At 45.1% G+C, this 13,532-nt stretch overlaps 1 protein-coding gene across 5 annotated transcripts; it reads left to right on the forward strand.

The window, feature by feature from the left end:
• The first annotated feature begins 58 nt into the window (after positions 1 to 58).
• On the forward strand, positions 59 to 13,200 carry pms2 (PMS1 homolog 2, mismatch repair system component). Of its 5 annotated transcripts, none has more exons than XR_014201263.1 (15): positions 59 to 347; positions 7,849 to 7,988; positions 8,071 to 8,157; positions 8,628 to 8,730; positions 8,918 to 9,101; positions 9,174 to 9,341; positions 9,520 to 9,617; positions 9,755 to 9,854; positions 9,942 to 10,026; positions 10,649 to 10,801; positions 10,881 to 11,721; positions 12,147 to 12,314; positions 12,400 to 12,500; positions 12,584 to 12,748; positions 12,932 to 13,072. XR_014201263.1 is itself a non-coding variant. In XM_082152713.1 (15 exons), exons 1-15 carry the CDS (start codon positions 334 to 336, stop codon positions 13,073 to 13,075), a joined length of 2,556 nt encoding a protein of 851 aa, XP_082008839.1. In that variant the 5' UTR covers positions 60 to 333; the 3' UTR covers positions 13,076 to 13,200. The 5 variants fall into 5 exon arrangements, 4 of the variants coding, with proteins under 4 accessions (XP_082008837.1, XP_082008840.1, XP_082008839.1 ...); XM_082152713.1 differs by having other exon boundaries at positions 60 to 347; positions 12,579 to 12,748; positions 12,932 to 13,200; XM_082152712.1 differs by having other exon boundaries at positions 81 to 129; positions 260 to 347; positions 12,400 to 12,748; positions 12,932 to 13,200.
• Positions 13,201 to 13,532: the final 332 nt, after the last annotated feature.

The following is a 13,532-nucleotide window of genomic DNA, read 5'->3' on the forward strand; positions in this document are numbered from 1 at the left end:
GCAACCTTCTTATACTGTCTATGTAGGCAACAGTTGATCACGTCACGGACGCAAAACGTCATGTTTAGCGTCACGCTGCGGGCGGGAACGTGTTCAGACTGAGCAGCATAGAGCGACGCACTTATGCGCGTGCGTTTATTGTTATATGATATAGTTTGTAGTTTATCATAGCTTTTTTTCTTGACGAATAATTGGTTTTTCACACTGAGCAATGAAAACACATTCAATTCCTGCTCCTTGTTTCTTCTGAATACCGCAGGGAGCAAAAGCTATCAAAATAGCCACAATGCAAAGTTAAGCGTCTGTAACCATACTCATACTGTCACAGAAAGGATGTCAGATTCGTGGTAAGTTTTTAAAGCTTTGCATGTTCTGTTTCCAATAGGTTGCTACCCTATAGCAACGAGAAATAACACTAGACTAGACAAGTGAGATGATCCGCTATCAGGGTTGGGCAAAGATGCATCAAAATGTATTTTAAAATAAAACACCAAATAAGTTACCTTCATTTTAAGTGTATAAAAATAAACTACAAAATACAGCAGCCACAAAATGTATCAAAATAAACTACTGTATTTTTGTATTTTAAAATGACTAAAAAGTACTTCCACCAATTGGCCTATTTAATCTATCTCTTCACCATTACACTTACTCAGTTGATTAAGTAAACAATGTTTGATAGCAACAGCTTTTCTCTGTCTAGTCATGCAATAAATCTGACATTAGCAACCAGTTAACAGATCTCTGTGATCTCCCAGATGAAAGTTAGTTCTCTTACGAGAGGTCTCTCGTACTGCGTAAGATATCTTACGCTAGGGGAAAATCCTTTTCCGCGAGATATTGAAGCCAAAAATTATCCTTAATTTTGTAATAATGCAAAACGCGTTGCAGCAGCAATGCAGACATAGGCGAGACAGCTCGCGCGCCTATTGGCTGCTCTGCGGCAACTGCAGCAGCCTATCGAGCGAGGCCTGGCGTGACGCCAGACCCAATCAGGGCACTTCGCGCCCGCTGCGTCACGTCCCGCCGAAATGGGCGTGGTCTAGGCCTATAAATATCGCTCGCAGGCAGCTATTATCTGATTTTTCATCCTTCAAGCGAAGCACACGCATCGCTGGAGCTGGATTAGAAGCCGCGCCGTCGAGAGAGAGCACCTTCAGCGGGACGAGTCACTGAAGTCGCTGGCCGCGCCGCCTTCCTGCCTTCCTGCTGCGCTTTCCGGCGCTTATATCCTTCTCTTTTATTTGCACTGTATTTCTGTGTGTGTGTGTCGCCGCCGCGACACACATTTCTAAAAGAGCTAGCGTCTTTTTAAAGATGCCTTCCTGCGGCTCGTGCAGAGCCACACTCAGCGACGGGGACCGCCACGTGATCTGCGTTTCCTGCCTGGGTGAGGAACATGCAGCTCTCGCGCTCGCTGACGGCGGATGCCCTCACTGCGAGCTGATGGCAATGGCGACTCTGAGGACTCGCCTAGCCGTCTTCACCGAGACTGCTCCCCCGCCCGCCGCGGCGTCGCGCCGTAAAAAGCGCCGTGCCCAGCGGGCCCCGGAACCCTCCCTCAGCCGCCAAAGCTCGCCGGTTCGCCCGCTTGCTTCCCCGGCTTCTTCTGTTTCGCTTCCTGACGGACAGCGGCCGCCGTCTGCCGCCGCTTCCGTTGATATCGCGGATGAGGAAGCCCTGCTGGGAGAGGATGATTCCTGCTCTATCCTGGCGTCAGGCAGTGAGGATTGGGCGGGCTCTGAGGACCCCGCACCCCCTGCCCGCACTTCGTCAGGCAAGAGAGCTTCTATTGAGACGGAACTCATGCGAGTACTCGCACAGGCCGCGGCGAGCCTCGGCCTCGAGTGGTCTTCGCCTGAGCAGCCCGCTCACAACCGGCTGGATGGATTTTTCCTGCCTGGGGAGCGCGCTTCGCCTGTGTCCAGACCGGCGCCTTTTCTTCCTGAGTTACACGAAGAAGTCGCCAAGTCCTGGAGCGCCCCCTATTCTGCTAGAGTGCGTCCTGCTGTTTCTTTGGCATTCTCCGCCGTTGACGATGCCAAGAACAGAGGATACCTCTCGCTGCCGCCGGTTGAAGAGGCGATAGCGGCCCACTTATGCCCGCCCTCCGCTGGACGGCGCGCTAAGCCGGCCCTGCCCTCTAAAGCTTGCCGCACGACGTCGAGCTTGCTCCACCGCGCTTTCTCCGCCGCCGGGCAAGCTGCGTCAGCGTTGCACACCATGGCAACGCTCCAGATCTTCCAGGCCGATCTCCTCCGTAAGCTGGATGAGGAAGGACCTGACGCGATCTGTGTGCCGGACTTAAGGAGTGCCACGGACCTCGCTCTTCGTGCTACTAAGTCCGCAGCGCAAGCCATTGGACGGACTATGGCTTCTCTCACCGTGTCTGAGAGACATCTCTGGCTGACGCTCTCGGAAATGGCCGAGTCTGAACACACCGCGTTCCTCGACGCCCCGCTTTCCGCCACAGGCCTCTTTGGATCCTCCGTCAAAGATTTCGCGGAGAGATTCGCAGAGGTACAGAAAGCGTCTCAGGCCATGAAGCACTTCCTCCCGAAGCGCTCCAGCTCTGCAGCAGGCCGTGCGAAACCGTCTGCTCAGAGCTCACAGCCACAGCCACCGTCCACTGCCTCCACTTCACAGCGCCGCCAGGCCAGAAGCGCGAGACCGCGCTCCCGCTCATCCGGTCGCCGCCCCGCAGGACGCGGCTCGCGACCTAGGATCACGGTGAAGCCCGAGGCCCCGAAGTCGTCCTAGCACAGCTAGGAAAACGACGGTGTTCCAGTCCCGCTGCGGCCGGACTCACACCAAAGCTATTCGCTCGTCCAGTTCCAGAAAATGTGACTGTTCCAGTGTTTTCTGCAGCCAACAAGTCGGTTCTGTCACCCGCTTGCCTGCACACAAATGCCGTTTTCACGGCTATCCAGATAAATCCCCAAAAGAGTGTGTTTTCTGGTGTCCCGGCCACGGCCGATGGTGTTTCGTGTGTAGTAAGAATGCCCACTGCCCAGTGCCCATCCCTACACATAAGCACAGCCTGTCACACAGGGCTCGCGCACATAAAACCGACTCAGATCGGTTGCGCTTCAAACATGGTGAACGTGCCCACTACCCAGTGCCCACTAACACCACGTTATGCATGTCTCACGGTTTCTGTAAAAACGAAACCAAAGTGCACTCGCTTCACGCAAGCGAACGATGCTTTCAGTGTGATAAATGTGCCCGCTGTCCCGCGCCCACATCCACACATAGACATGACAGTTCCCACGGGAACCGCCCAGCCCTCCCCCTCGCGGTTAACCACCGTAGAGGAGTCGAGCGCGGGCAATCTGCCCGCTGTCATCAGCGCGCCCCATGCCTCAAATGTCACGAGCGACACGCTTGTGTTACAGCACACCGAAGCTTCTCCATCGCTGAGCGAGCTGAGCGCGCTTCGTATTCGACCCCTAGCTATCCATGCAGACGCATGGGCAAAGCTACCCGGGGTTTCGAAGTGGGTGCTGAACATTATAGAAAGAGGCTATTCGCTGCAGTTTCGCCGACGCCCTCGCCGCTATGTGGCGCGCGTCGAGACCACGGTAAAAACAGAAGTAGCACATCTACTTCGAGCCGAAGTGACGAAACTATTGAGCAAAGGGGCCATAGAACCTCTCTCTCAAGATCAGAGCGAGGGAGGGCTATACAGCAGATACTTCCTGGTACCGAAAAAAGACGGGGGTCTCAGACCCATACTAGATCTAAGGCAGCTGAACAAAGTGCTTGTGAAGCGACAGTTCAGGATGCTCACGACCAGGCAAATCCTTGTGCAGATTCGCCAAGGAGATTGGTTTGTGTCAATAGATCTGAAAGACGCGTATTTTCAAATACAGATAGCGTCACGTCACAGGCGATATTTGAGATTCGCCTTCGAGGGCCAGGCATATCAGTACACAGTCCTGCCGTTCGGTTTGTCCCTAGCACCCCGTACATTTACGAAGTGCATGGACGCGGCGCTCGCACCCCTCAGAATGAGAGGCATGCGAGTGCTGAACTATTTGGACGATTGGCTGATTCTAGCGCAATCTCGCGCAGTGCTCATAGAACACACGACCATTTTACTCGATCACCTCGAGGATTTGGGTCTGAGTGTCAATTGGGCGAAGAGCTCCCTGTCACCCAGTCAGAAAATATCTTTCCTGGGCACAGAACTGGACTCACTATCCATGATAGCGCGACTATCACAACAGCGCGCGGTAGACATTCGACGCACAGCGAACTCTTTTCGCTGCGGCGCGTCTGTCCCGCTCAAAAGATTTCAGAAGATGCTAGGTCTCATGGCCTCAGCATCGTCAGTGCTCCAGCTGGGTCTGCTACGCATGCGCCCGCTGCAGTTTTGGCTGAAAGCGCGAGTCCCACGCGAAGCGTGGGCACCCGGTTTGCTTCGCCTCAGGGTCAATCAGAAATGCGTTACAGCTCTGAAACCCTGGAAAGCGAACGACTGGTACCAATCAGGTGTAAGCCTGGGGACTTCCTCGAGGGTGAAAGTGGTGTCCACGGACGCGTCCACCTCGGGATGGGGAGCGCTGCTCGAGGGCAGACCGTTCTTCGGCCAGTGGTCAGAACGGGAGAAGCTCCTGCACATAAACTGCCTCGAAATGCTGGCAGTAGACAACGCGCTGACGCGTTTTTGTCCCCAAATAAAAGGTCACCACGTCTTGGTCCGTTCGGACAACATGTCTGTGGTGTCCTACATAAATCGCCAGGGCGGCATCAGATCCGAGAAACTGTACAGGCTGGCAGAACGCCTCCTAGTATGGGCTCAGTGCAACCTGCGCTCGCTCAGAGCAGCGCACGTGCCAGGGATCATGAATATAGGACCAGACAGACTGTCCAGGAACAATGTTCCGGCAGGCGAATGGTCCCTACACCCACAGACAGTCCAACTGCTGTGGAAGAAATTCGGCAGAGCGAAAGTGGACCTGTTTGCGTCTCAAGAAAACGCTCACTGTCAAGAATTTTTCTCCAAGAGCAGGAGCGCGCTGTCCCATGTGTGGCCCCGCCGCCCGCTCTATGCTTTTCCCCCCGTCTCTCTCCTGCCTCAGGTGATAGAACGGATCAGGGAAGAAGGATGCTCAGTACTGCTGGTAGCACCGTTCTGGAAAAACCAACCTTGGTTCCCAGCCGTGATGCAGTTAGCAAGTACTGCCCCGTGGCCGGTACCAGTGAGGAGAGATCTCCTCTCACAGGCCCGCGGCTCGATCTGGCATCCTCACCCGGAACTATGGTCCCTTCATGTCTGGGCCATCAACGGGTACATGTTGGACTCCCTAAAGGAGTATTAAACACGATCACGCAGGCTAGAGCTCCGTCTACAAGACGACTCTATTCTTCGAAATGGTCAGTGTTTTCGGGCTGGTGCACAGCCCGTGGTGTGTCACCCACAAACTGTGATGTGACGGAGGTGCTTTCCTTCCTACAAGAGCTGTTGGATGGGGGCAGGGCCCCCTCCACGCTCAAAGTTTATGTGGCGGCTATAGCAGCGTTCTCAGAAACAACGCTTGGTCAGTCAATAGGAAGGAACGATTTAGTCATCCGCTTCCTTAGAGGAGCTAAGAGACTGAATCCTCCCAGACCTCCCTCAGTCCCCGTATGGGACCTTTCTACGGTTCTGGAAGCCATGAAAGGTGCGCCATTTGAGCCTTTGCAGTCAATCGATTTAAAACACCTGTCTTTCAAAACAGTGTTTTTGCTGGCTCTCGCTTCAGTGAAGCGCATAGGGGATCTGCACGCGCTCTCTGTGAGCGCGGCGTGCATGGAGTTTGGGCCCAATGACTCAAAAGTTATACTCAAACCTAAGCACGGTTATGTTCCAAAATCCCTCAACACACCGTTTAGGGCGCAGATTATCTCTCTGTCAGCCCTACCGGTCCCTGATGAGGAAAGAGACGCGAGCCTCCTTTGCCCAGTCAGGGCATTACGAGCTTATGTGTCTCGCTCGTCTGTTTTCAGACAGACGGAACAGCTCTTTGTTTCGTTTAGCGGACGTTCTAAGGGACTAGCCGCGTCGAAACAGAGCCTATCCAGATGGATAGTTGATGCTATAGCGCTGGCATACGCCTCCAAGGGCATGCAGTGCCCTTTGGGTGTCAGAGCGCATTCCACGAGAGGCATGGCCTCTTCGTGGGCCTGGTCAAGTGGGATTGCCTTGCAAGATATTTGTATGGCGGCAGGCTGGGCCTCCCCGTCTACATTTATAAGGTTTTATAACCTAGAGGTTCCCGCCCTGCAGGCCAGGCTGCTGTCGGTCTAAACTACCAGTATTATCTGACCTGATGCGTTCAGCTCAGAATGCTGCGTTTGCTGAGCACAGCTCGATGTTCGACAGTTTAAAGCTGGGCAAACTGTGTAAGACCCACATTTTTTCCCATCAGTTCAGGCCGTACCCCGCCCTGTCTGTATGATGAAATTCGCGTCCCTTCGACGCTACTTTATGTGGAAAAGTGAGGCTGCACCCCTCCTTCTTCCCGGACTCTCTGTGAGTTCACTGAGTGATTGTGCACTATATGTACCCCGGGCTTTCGCCCTTGGGTCTTTGGTGTCAGATCTCAGCATGCACGGCGTTTTACATTGGGTCCCCTAGCGTAAGATATCTTACGCAGTACGAGAGACCTCTCGTAAGAGAACGTACTCGGTTACTAACGTAACCTCGGTTCTCTCTAGAAGAGGGAACGAGTACTGCGTATCTTGCCGTGCATGCACACGCTCTGGTTGCTTCGATGATGAAAAACCAGATAATAGCTGCCTGCGAGCGATATTTATAGGCCTAGACCACGCCCATTTCGGCGGGACGTGACGCAGCGGGCGCGAAGTGCCCTGATTGGGTCTGGCGTCACGCCAGGCCTCGCTCGATAGGCTGCTGCAGTTGCCGCAGAGCAGCCAATAGGCGCGCGAGCTGTCTCGCCTATGTCTGCATTGCTGCTGCAACGCGTTTTGCATTATTACAAAATTAAGGATAATTTTTGGCTTCAATATCTCGCGGAAAAGGATTTTCCCCTAGCGTAAGATATCTTACGCAGTACTCGTTCCCTCTTCTAGAGAGAACCGAGGTTACGTTAGTAACCGAGTACGTTTTAAAGTAATCAACAGTTTAACAATTTGCGAATGACATAGTTGTATCCTTATTTAGTTACTTGGTGTTTGGTAACGAAGGGCCAATTTTGCATTAGCAATACCGACTCAAAACTGATAGCCCCTGTATTCATAGCAACTTTATTTAATTTTTCGTGCACAACCGACGTTGGCTGAAAGTAGCAAGCTTACTGTGAGGCTGCTGCTTGGTATAATAGTTTTCAAGAACATTATGTAAACTATTTATAGAACACTACTACTAAAACGAACATCAAAACTTAACATGAACTGTTAAAAATTATAGCAATTTATGCACAAAAAATTATGGAAAACTGGCAAGCCTGCACGTTTCTTACCTTGACCACCCTCTTCCAAATGGAATTATGGATACATTTTCTGTTCTGATCTCAACATGTCTGGGTAATTTGATTAGGCTCCAATCAGAGGCCGCATTTTTATGACGTCATCATGTAGACTTCTTACAAAGTATTTTACAGTATTTTAAAACTACAAAAATACAGAACACTAAAGTATTTTGATACAAAATATGAAGCCATTTTCATCAACCCTATCAAATACAAATTACAAAATCCTATTTTAAATTTGAAATACATGTATCATAAATACTGCTCATCCCTGTCTGCTATACTGGAAACACTGTTTACTACAGTATTGTACAGTACTGTTTACTAATGTTTCATGCTGTTTGCTCTCATAGTCTGTATTTTAAAATCCTAGCACGGATTCTGCTGGAGCCATAAAGGCAATAGACAAACAGTCTGTGCATCAGATCTGCTCTGGACAGGTGGTGCTGAGTCTGGCCACAGCTGTGAAGGAGCTGGTGGAGAACAGCATTGATGCTGGTGCCACTAATGTTGGTGAGCTCAAGGGATGACAGCATGAGGAAATGTTGCGCTTGAGATAATGCTACATTTGGTCAATTGTTTTGTTTTCATACAGATGTCAAGCTAAAAGACAGTGGAACAGAGTTGGTGGAAGTGTCAGACAATGGAAAAGGTGTTGAGGAGCAAAACTTTGAGGGACTAAGTAAGTTGCCTTTTTCTGAAAATTGGAAAAAGTTAAAATTATTAAAAAAAAATTTTTTTTTAATATATATAGATAATATATAATACAATTATATATATATATATATATATATATAATAAAGGTGACCGTAAAGAAATGTATAGTGTTAGATTTTTAAATAAATGCTAAGCTTAAAATATTTAAGCAGCAAAACGGTTTCAAACATTGATAATAAGAAATGTTTCTTGAGCACTAAATCAGCATATTAGAAGGATTTCTGAAGGTTGATGTTACACCGAAGACTGGAGTAATGGCTGCTGAAAGCTTTCCATCAAAAGTTTTCCATCACAGGAATAAATTACATTTGAAAATATTTAACATTTTTAATAGTAATAATAATATTTCACTTCTTTTAAAAACATTTTAAAGTCTTAAGGATTCCAGACTTTTGACGGGTAGTGTACCTATCTGTGTCTTCTCCACATCTGCAGCTTTAAAACATCACACCTCTAAATTAAGAGATTTTTCCGACCTGATACACGTGGAGACGTTTGGGTTCCGCGGTGAAGCTCTCAGCTCACTTTGTGCTCTTAGGTAACACTTTACTTTGTATGCATCTTCTTAATACTTACAGTATGAGCATTACATAATACGTGATGATTATAGCACAATGATGATCTCACAAATCAATTGATCATGTACTGATATGTTTGATTAAGTACTGATATGTTTGATTAAACTCTCTAGTGCTTCCTTAATATACACTGTTGAATATCCGCAGTGATCTTAGTGTCGTGACCTGTCATGAGAGCGCTCAGATTGGAGCTCGGCTGGTGTATGACCACAATGGTCGTCTCACTGAGCGCTTGCCGCATCCCCGTCAGCATGGCACTACCGTCACTCTTCAGAAGCTCTTCTCCACGTTACCTGTTCGACACAAGGAGTTCCAGCGCAACATCAAAAAGGTCTGCTGGGATATATATGGGTACATGGGTTTGTCTCCATGTTTAGGAAGGAATTAAATAGTTTCTTCACAGGATTATTCCAAGATGATTTTCGTCTTGCAATCCTACTGCATCATCTCCACTGGTGTGCGTATTACATGCAGTAACCAGATGGGACAAGGCAAGCGCACCACAGTACTGTGCACCAGCGGCAGTAACAGCATGAGAGACAACATTGGAGCTGTGTTTGGACCTAAACAGGTGAGAATAACCTATTTTCTAGTGGATATTTTAAGATAAATTCTTATTATTTATTCTTCTTTAAACCAAAATTGACCAACTTAACACATTATCATATTATTCTAACAAAGTACCTGCATTATTGTTGTCCCTGTTGTTTGAGAGTAACATACTATGTCACATTTTTATTTGTCCTCAGCTACAAAGTTTGATTCCATTCCAACAAATATCTCCCAATGAATCCATTAAGGAAGACTATGGTCTCTGTGGGGTAGATGTTCCAAAAGACCTTTTCATGTAAGTTATTCTGTGTAAACATATTCATTTGTGGGTCTATCTACGATTGATTTATTATCAGTTTGGGTAATGAAAACCATATTATAACTTGGATATTCCTGTGTAAAGTGATGTTTATTGGTACTATTGCATTCTAGCATCGAAGGGTTTGTGTCACAAGGGGATCATGGTGTTGGTCGAAGTGCTACTGACAGACAGTTCTTCTTTATCAATAAAAGACCCTGTGATCCAGTAAAGGTGTGTGGTCTTTTTATATAAGTATTATTGCGTTTATAATATATGTAATAAGTATGATGTGTTCATATTTTTTTGTAATATTTGCAGGTCTCCAAGCTTGTGAATGAGGTTTATCACATGTACAATCGGCATCAATACCCATTTGTCGCTCTAAACATCACTGTCGCTTCAGGTAAGACTTAAAAATTAAGAAATGAAATTAGTGTACTGTATATAGTGTACTGTATATAATATAATATATCGTATATGATTGTAAATAAGTGGATACTCTACTGTTCAAAAGTTTGGGTTATTAGGTATTAAAAGTATTAGGTATTTAAAGAAATAAATACTTTTATTCAGCAAGAGAACTTACATTTTAAATGTCTTTACTGTCACTTTTGACAGGTGTTGCAAAAAATTATATTTTAAATAAACTCGTTGTTCTAAACTTTTTCTCCATCAAAGAATCACATTAATACTAAAAATAAATGTTTCTTGAGCACCAAATCAGCATATAAGAATGATTTCTGGATCGTGTGACACTGAAGACTGGAGTAATGCCTGCTGAAAATTCAGCCTTGCGATCACAGAAATAAATTACATTTTAAAATAGATTAAAATAGAATATATAAAAAATATATATATTTAACAATTTACTGTATTTCTGTACTTTCGAAAATATTTAAATAGTCATTCAGAAACCTTTAAACGGTAGTTTATGTAATACAAAGTATGTAGAGTATAAATGCTTTTTTGATGTATTTTTAAACATATCATTTAATCCTGTGTTTTGATTCTTTGTTTCACTTTAGACTGTGTCGACGTGAATGTCACTCCAGACAAACGTCAAATCCTTCTACAAGAGGAAAAACTCTTGCTGGCGATTCTAAAAAGCTCACTCATTGCTATGTTTGAGATTGGTGTCAATAAAATAAGTCTCAATCACATTTCTTCAGCAATTACAGGTAAAGTACTTCAGAACTTTTAGGACAGCTCATGTGTTGTCTTGCAGTGTCATTACATATGTTGATGTTGCTCTTGAAGGCCTAGGTAGACCAACTAAGACAAGCACTGGTACAGAAGATTGTGAAACCGTTTCAGCCTCTGAAGCTCTTCCAGATGAAGGGCCCCCAAAGACTTCCATCAATCTAGCAGGACTTAAACAAGCATTTTCAAACCATCAGGCTCCAGGAATTGGGTCAAAGCAGTCTAGTCATAAAGCTGTTTGTGCTGGTCCTTCTCAGAAGAATATGTTTTCCTTTGTGAGCTGCTCTAAAAAAGTTACTGACATGAGGCCGCCTTTAAAATCCTCTCCAAGTTTTGCGGCTGTTACTTCCATTCAATCTACTGTTTGTTTAGCTGAATATAAAAGCCCCTTTGATAGTGATGCTGATGATTCTTGGGCTGCAAACCAAAGTTCTGCAAAAGATGATCCAGAGATTCTACTTGAAAACAATTCAGAAAACAAGTCAGTTTTACACCCTATTATATATGAAACTGATGTTAAAGCTGAGACTATTGATGAACCTGTAAATGATAAGTTCTGGAGTCATGAACCTTTGATGCCAGAAACAAAGTCAGAACAACACCAGGAAAGAATCTTCAGTCCTGAAGCTAAAAGAGCTAGACGTGAAGATGAACCTCCAGCATGTTTGGTGGACTCCAAAAACAAGAATTCCCCCCAGGAATTGGATTCACCTGTCAGCATACAGAAGAAAACTGTGCTTTTGCAGGTTTCTCTGCAGGAACTTTCTAAAAGGATACAGAGGCTGCAGGCTCAGAAGACAGAGAACAATGACCAAGAGCTAAAATATAGACGGTTCAGGGCGAAGATTAACCCTGGAGAAAACCATAGTGCTGAGGACGAGCTTAAGAAAGAAATAAGGTTAGACTGATCTTTTTGGTTTGAGCTCTTAAAGAGATAGTTCACCTAAAAATTAAACTTCTATCATCATTTTCTTTCCCTCATGTTGTTCCAAACCTGTATGACTCACTTTCTTCTGTTGAACATGAAAAAATTAAATTTTTTAAAGAATGTTGGTAACCAAACCCTTTTGGTGTCCATTGACTTGCATTGTTTGTTTGTTTTCCCTACAATGGAAGTCATTTGGAACCGAAACTGTTTGGTTACCATCATTTTTCAAAATATGTTCTGCAGAAGAAAGAAATGCATACTGGATTGTAACAACCTGAGGATGAGTAAATTATGATATAATTTTTATTTTTGGGTTGACTATCCCTTTGAAATACTGCAATCATCATTTTTATGAGTTTATATGCCATTTAAAAGGTTTCAACTTTTCTTTACAGCAAAGATATGTTCAAGGATATGGATATCATTGGTCAGTTCAACCTGGGTTTTATTATCACCAAGCTGAAATCTGACCTTTTCATAATCGACCAGCATGCCACAGATGAAAAGTACAATTTTGAGATGCTCCAACAGAATACGGTTTTAAAGGGACAGAGGCTCATAGTGTAAGTCACAATCTGCACAGATAAGTGGAACTGGGAGCTGGTATTTATTTTAAAGCTAACTTATATTTTCTTTCTCCATATGCAGTCCACAAAATCTCCACCTCCCGGCTATCAGTGAAACGGTGCTCATGGAAAACCTTGAAATCTTCAGAAAGAATGGTTTTGACTTCCTCATTGATGAGGATGGTGGGTTATCTACTGTAGTAGATTTTCAGGATCGTATCTGGTACATATTCCTTCAAATTGATGTGGTGTGTTTATCAGCTCAGGTTATGGAGAGGGTGAAGCTGGTGTCTTTACCTACAAGTAAGAATTGGACCTTTGGCCCAAGTGACATTGAAGAACTCATCTTCATGCTTAGCGACAGTCCAGGAATCATGTGTCGACCTTCTCGAGTTAGGCAAATGTTTGCATCCAGGGCTTGTCGCAAATCGGTGAGGGCAGCTAACTTTTATTCCCGTCAGGAATATTTTGCAACCCTGTTCTAATCCCGCTGTATGAACCCAAATAAAAACCTGTAAAGGAACATCAGAGTCTGTGATTGAGCCGTTGCATATTTGTGTTCTTTTTGTTAAGTTTTTATATAAACAGTTTGTTCTGTTTTTCTGTTTACACAGGTGATGGTTGGCACTGCCCTCAACATCAGTGAAATGAAGAAACTTGTGCTTCACATGGGTGAAATTGAACAGCCCTGGAATTGTCCACATGGTAGACCCACCATGAGACACCTTGCTAATCTGGATATGGTTTCTCCTGACTGAAACACTTTATTTTTGCTGAGTTTGCCTGTGAATTTTATATTGACTGTTAAACACTATTGTTTTAATTAAGGATTTTATTATTATTTGTATTTTTTATAATAAAGTATCTTTCTCATGGTTTTTAATGTGTTTGAGCTCCTAATTCTTTATCTAACTGTAATGTCACTTTTTTTTGGAGGCTTTGTATTTTTTATTTCTTAAAAATTAGTAAACATTTTAAAGGTGCAAATATGTATAACCCCTAGTGCTTGTATAGAATAGGAATAATTAATTTAAAAGGGATAGTTCACACACAAAAAAATTAAAATTGTCATGGTTTACCCACCCTAATGTCATTCCAAACCTGCAAGACTTTTTTTTTTCTTATTTGGAACATAAGGTACTTTGAGAAATAAATTATTGTTTTGTTTATCCGTACAGTGGAAGTCAATGGTCTCCAAAACTATTTGGTTACTTG

The sequence above is a fragment of the Leuciscus leuciscus genome, assembly GCF_965113295.1.
Source record: "Leuciscus leuciscus genome assembly, chromosome: 21".
NCBI lineage: Eukaryota > Metazoa > Chordata > Actinopteri > Cypriniformes > Leuciscidae > Leuciscus > Leuciscus leuciscus.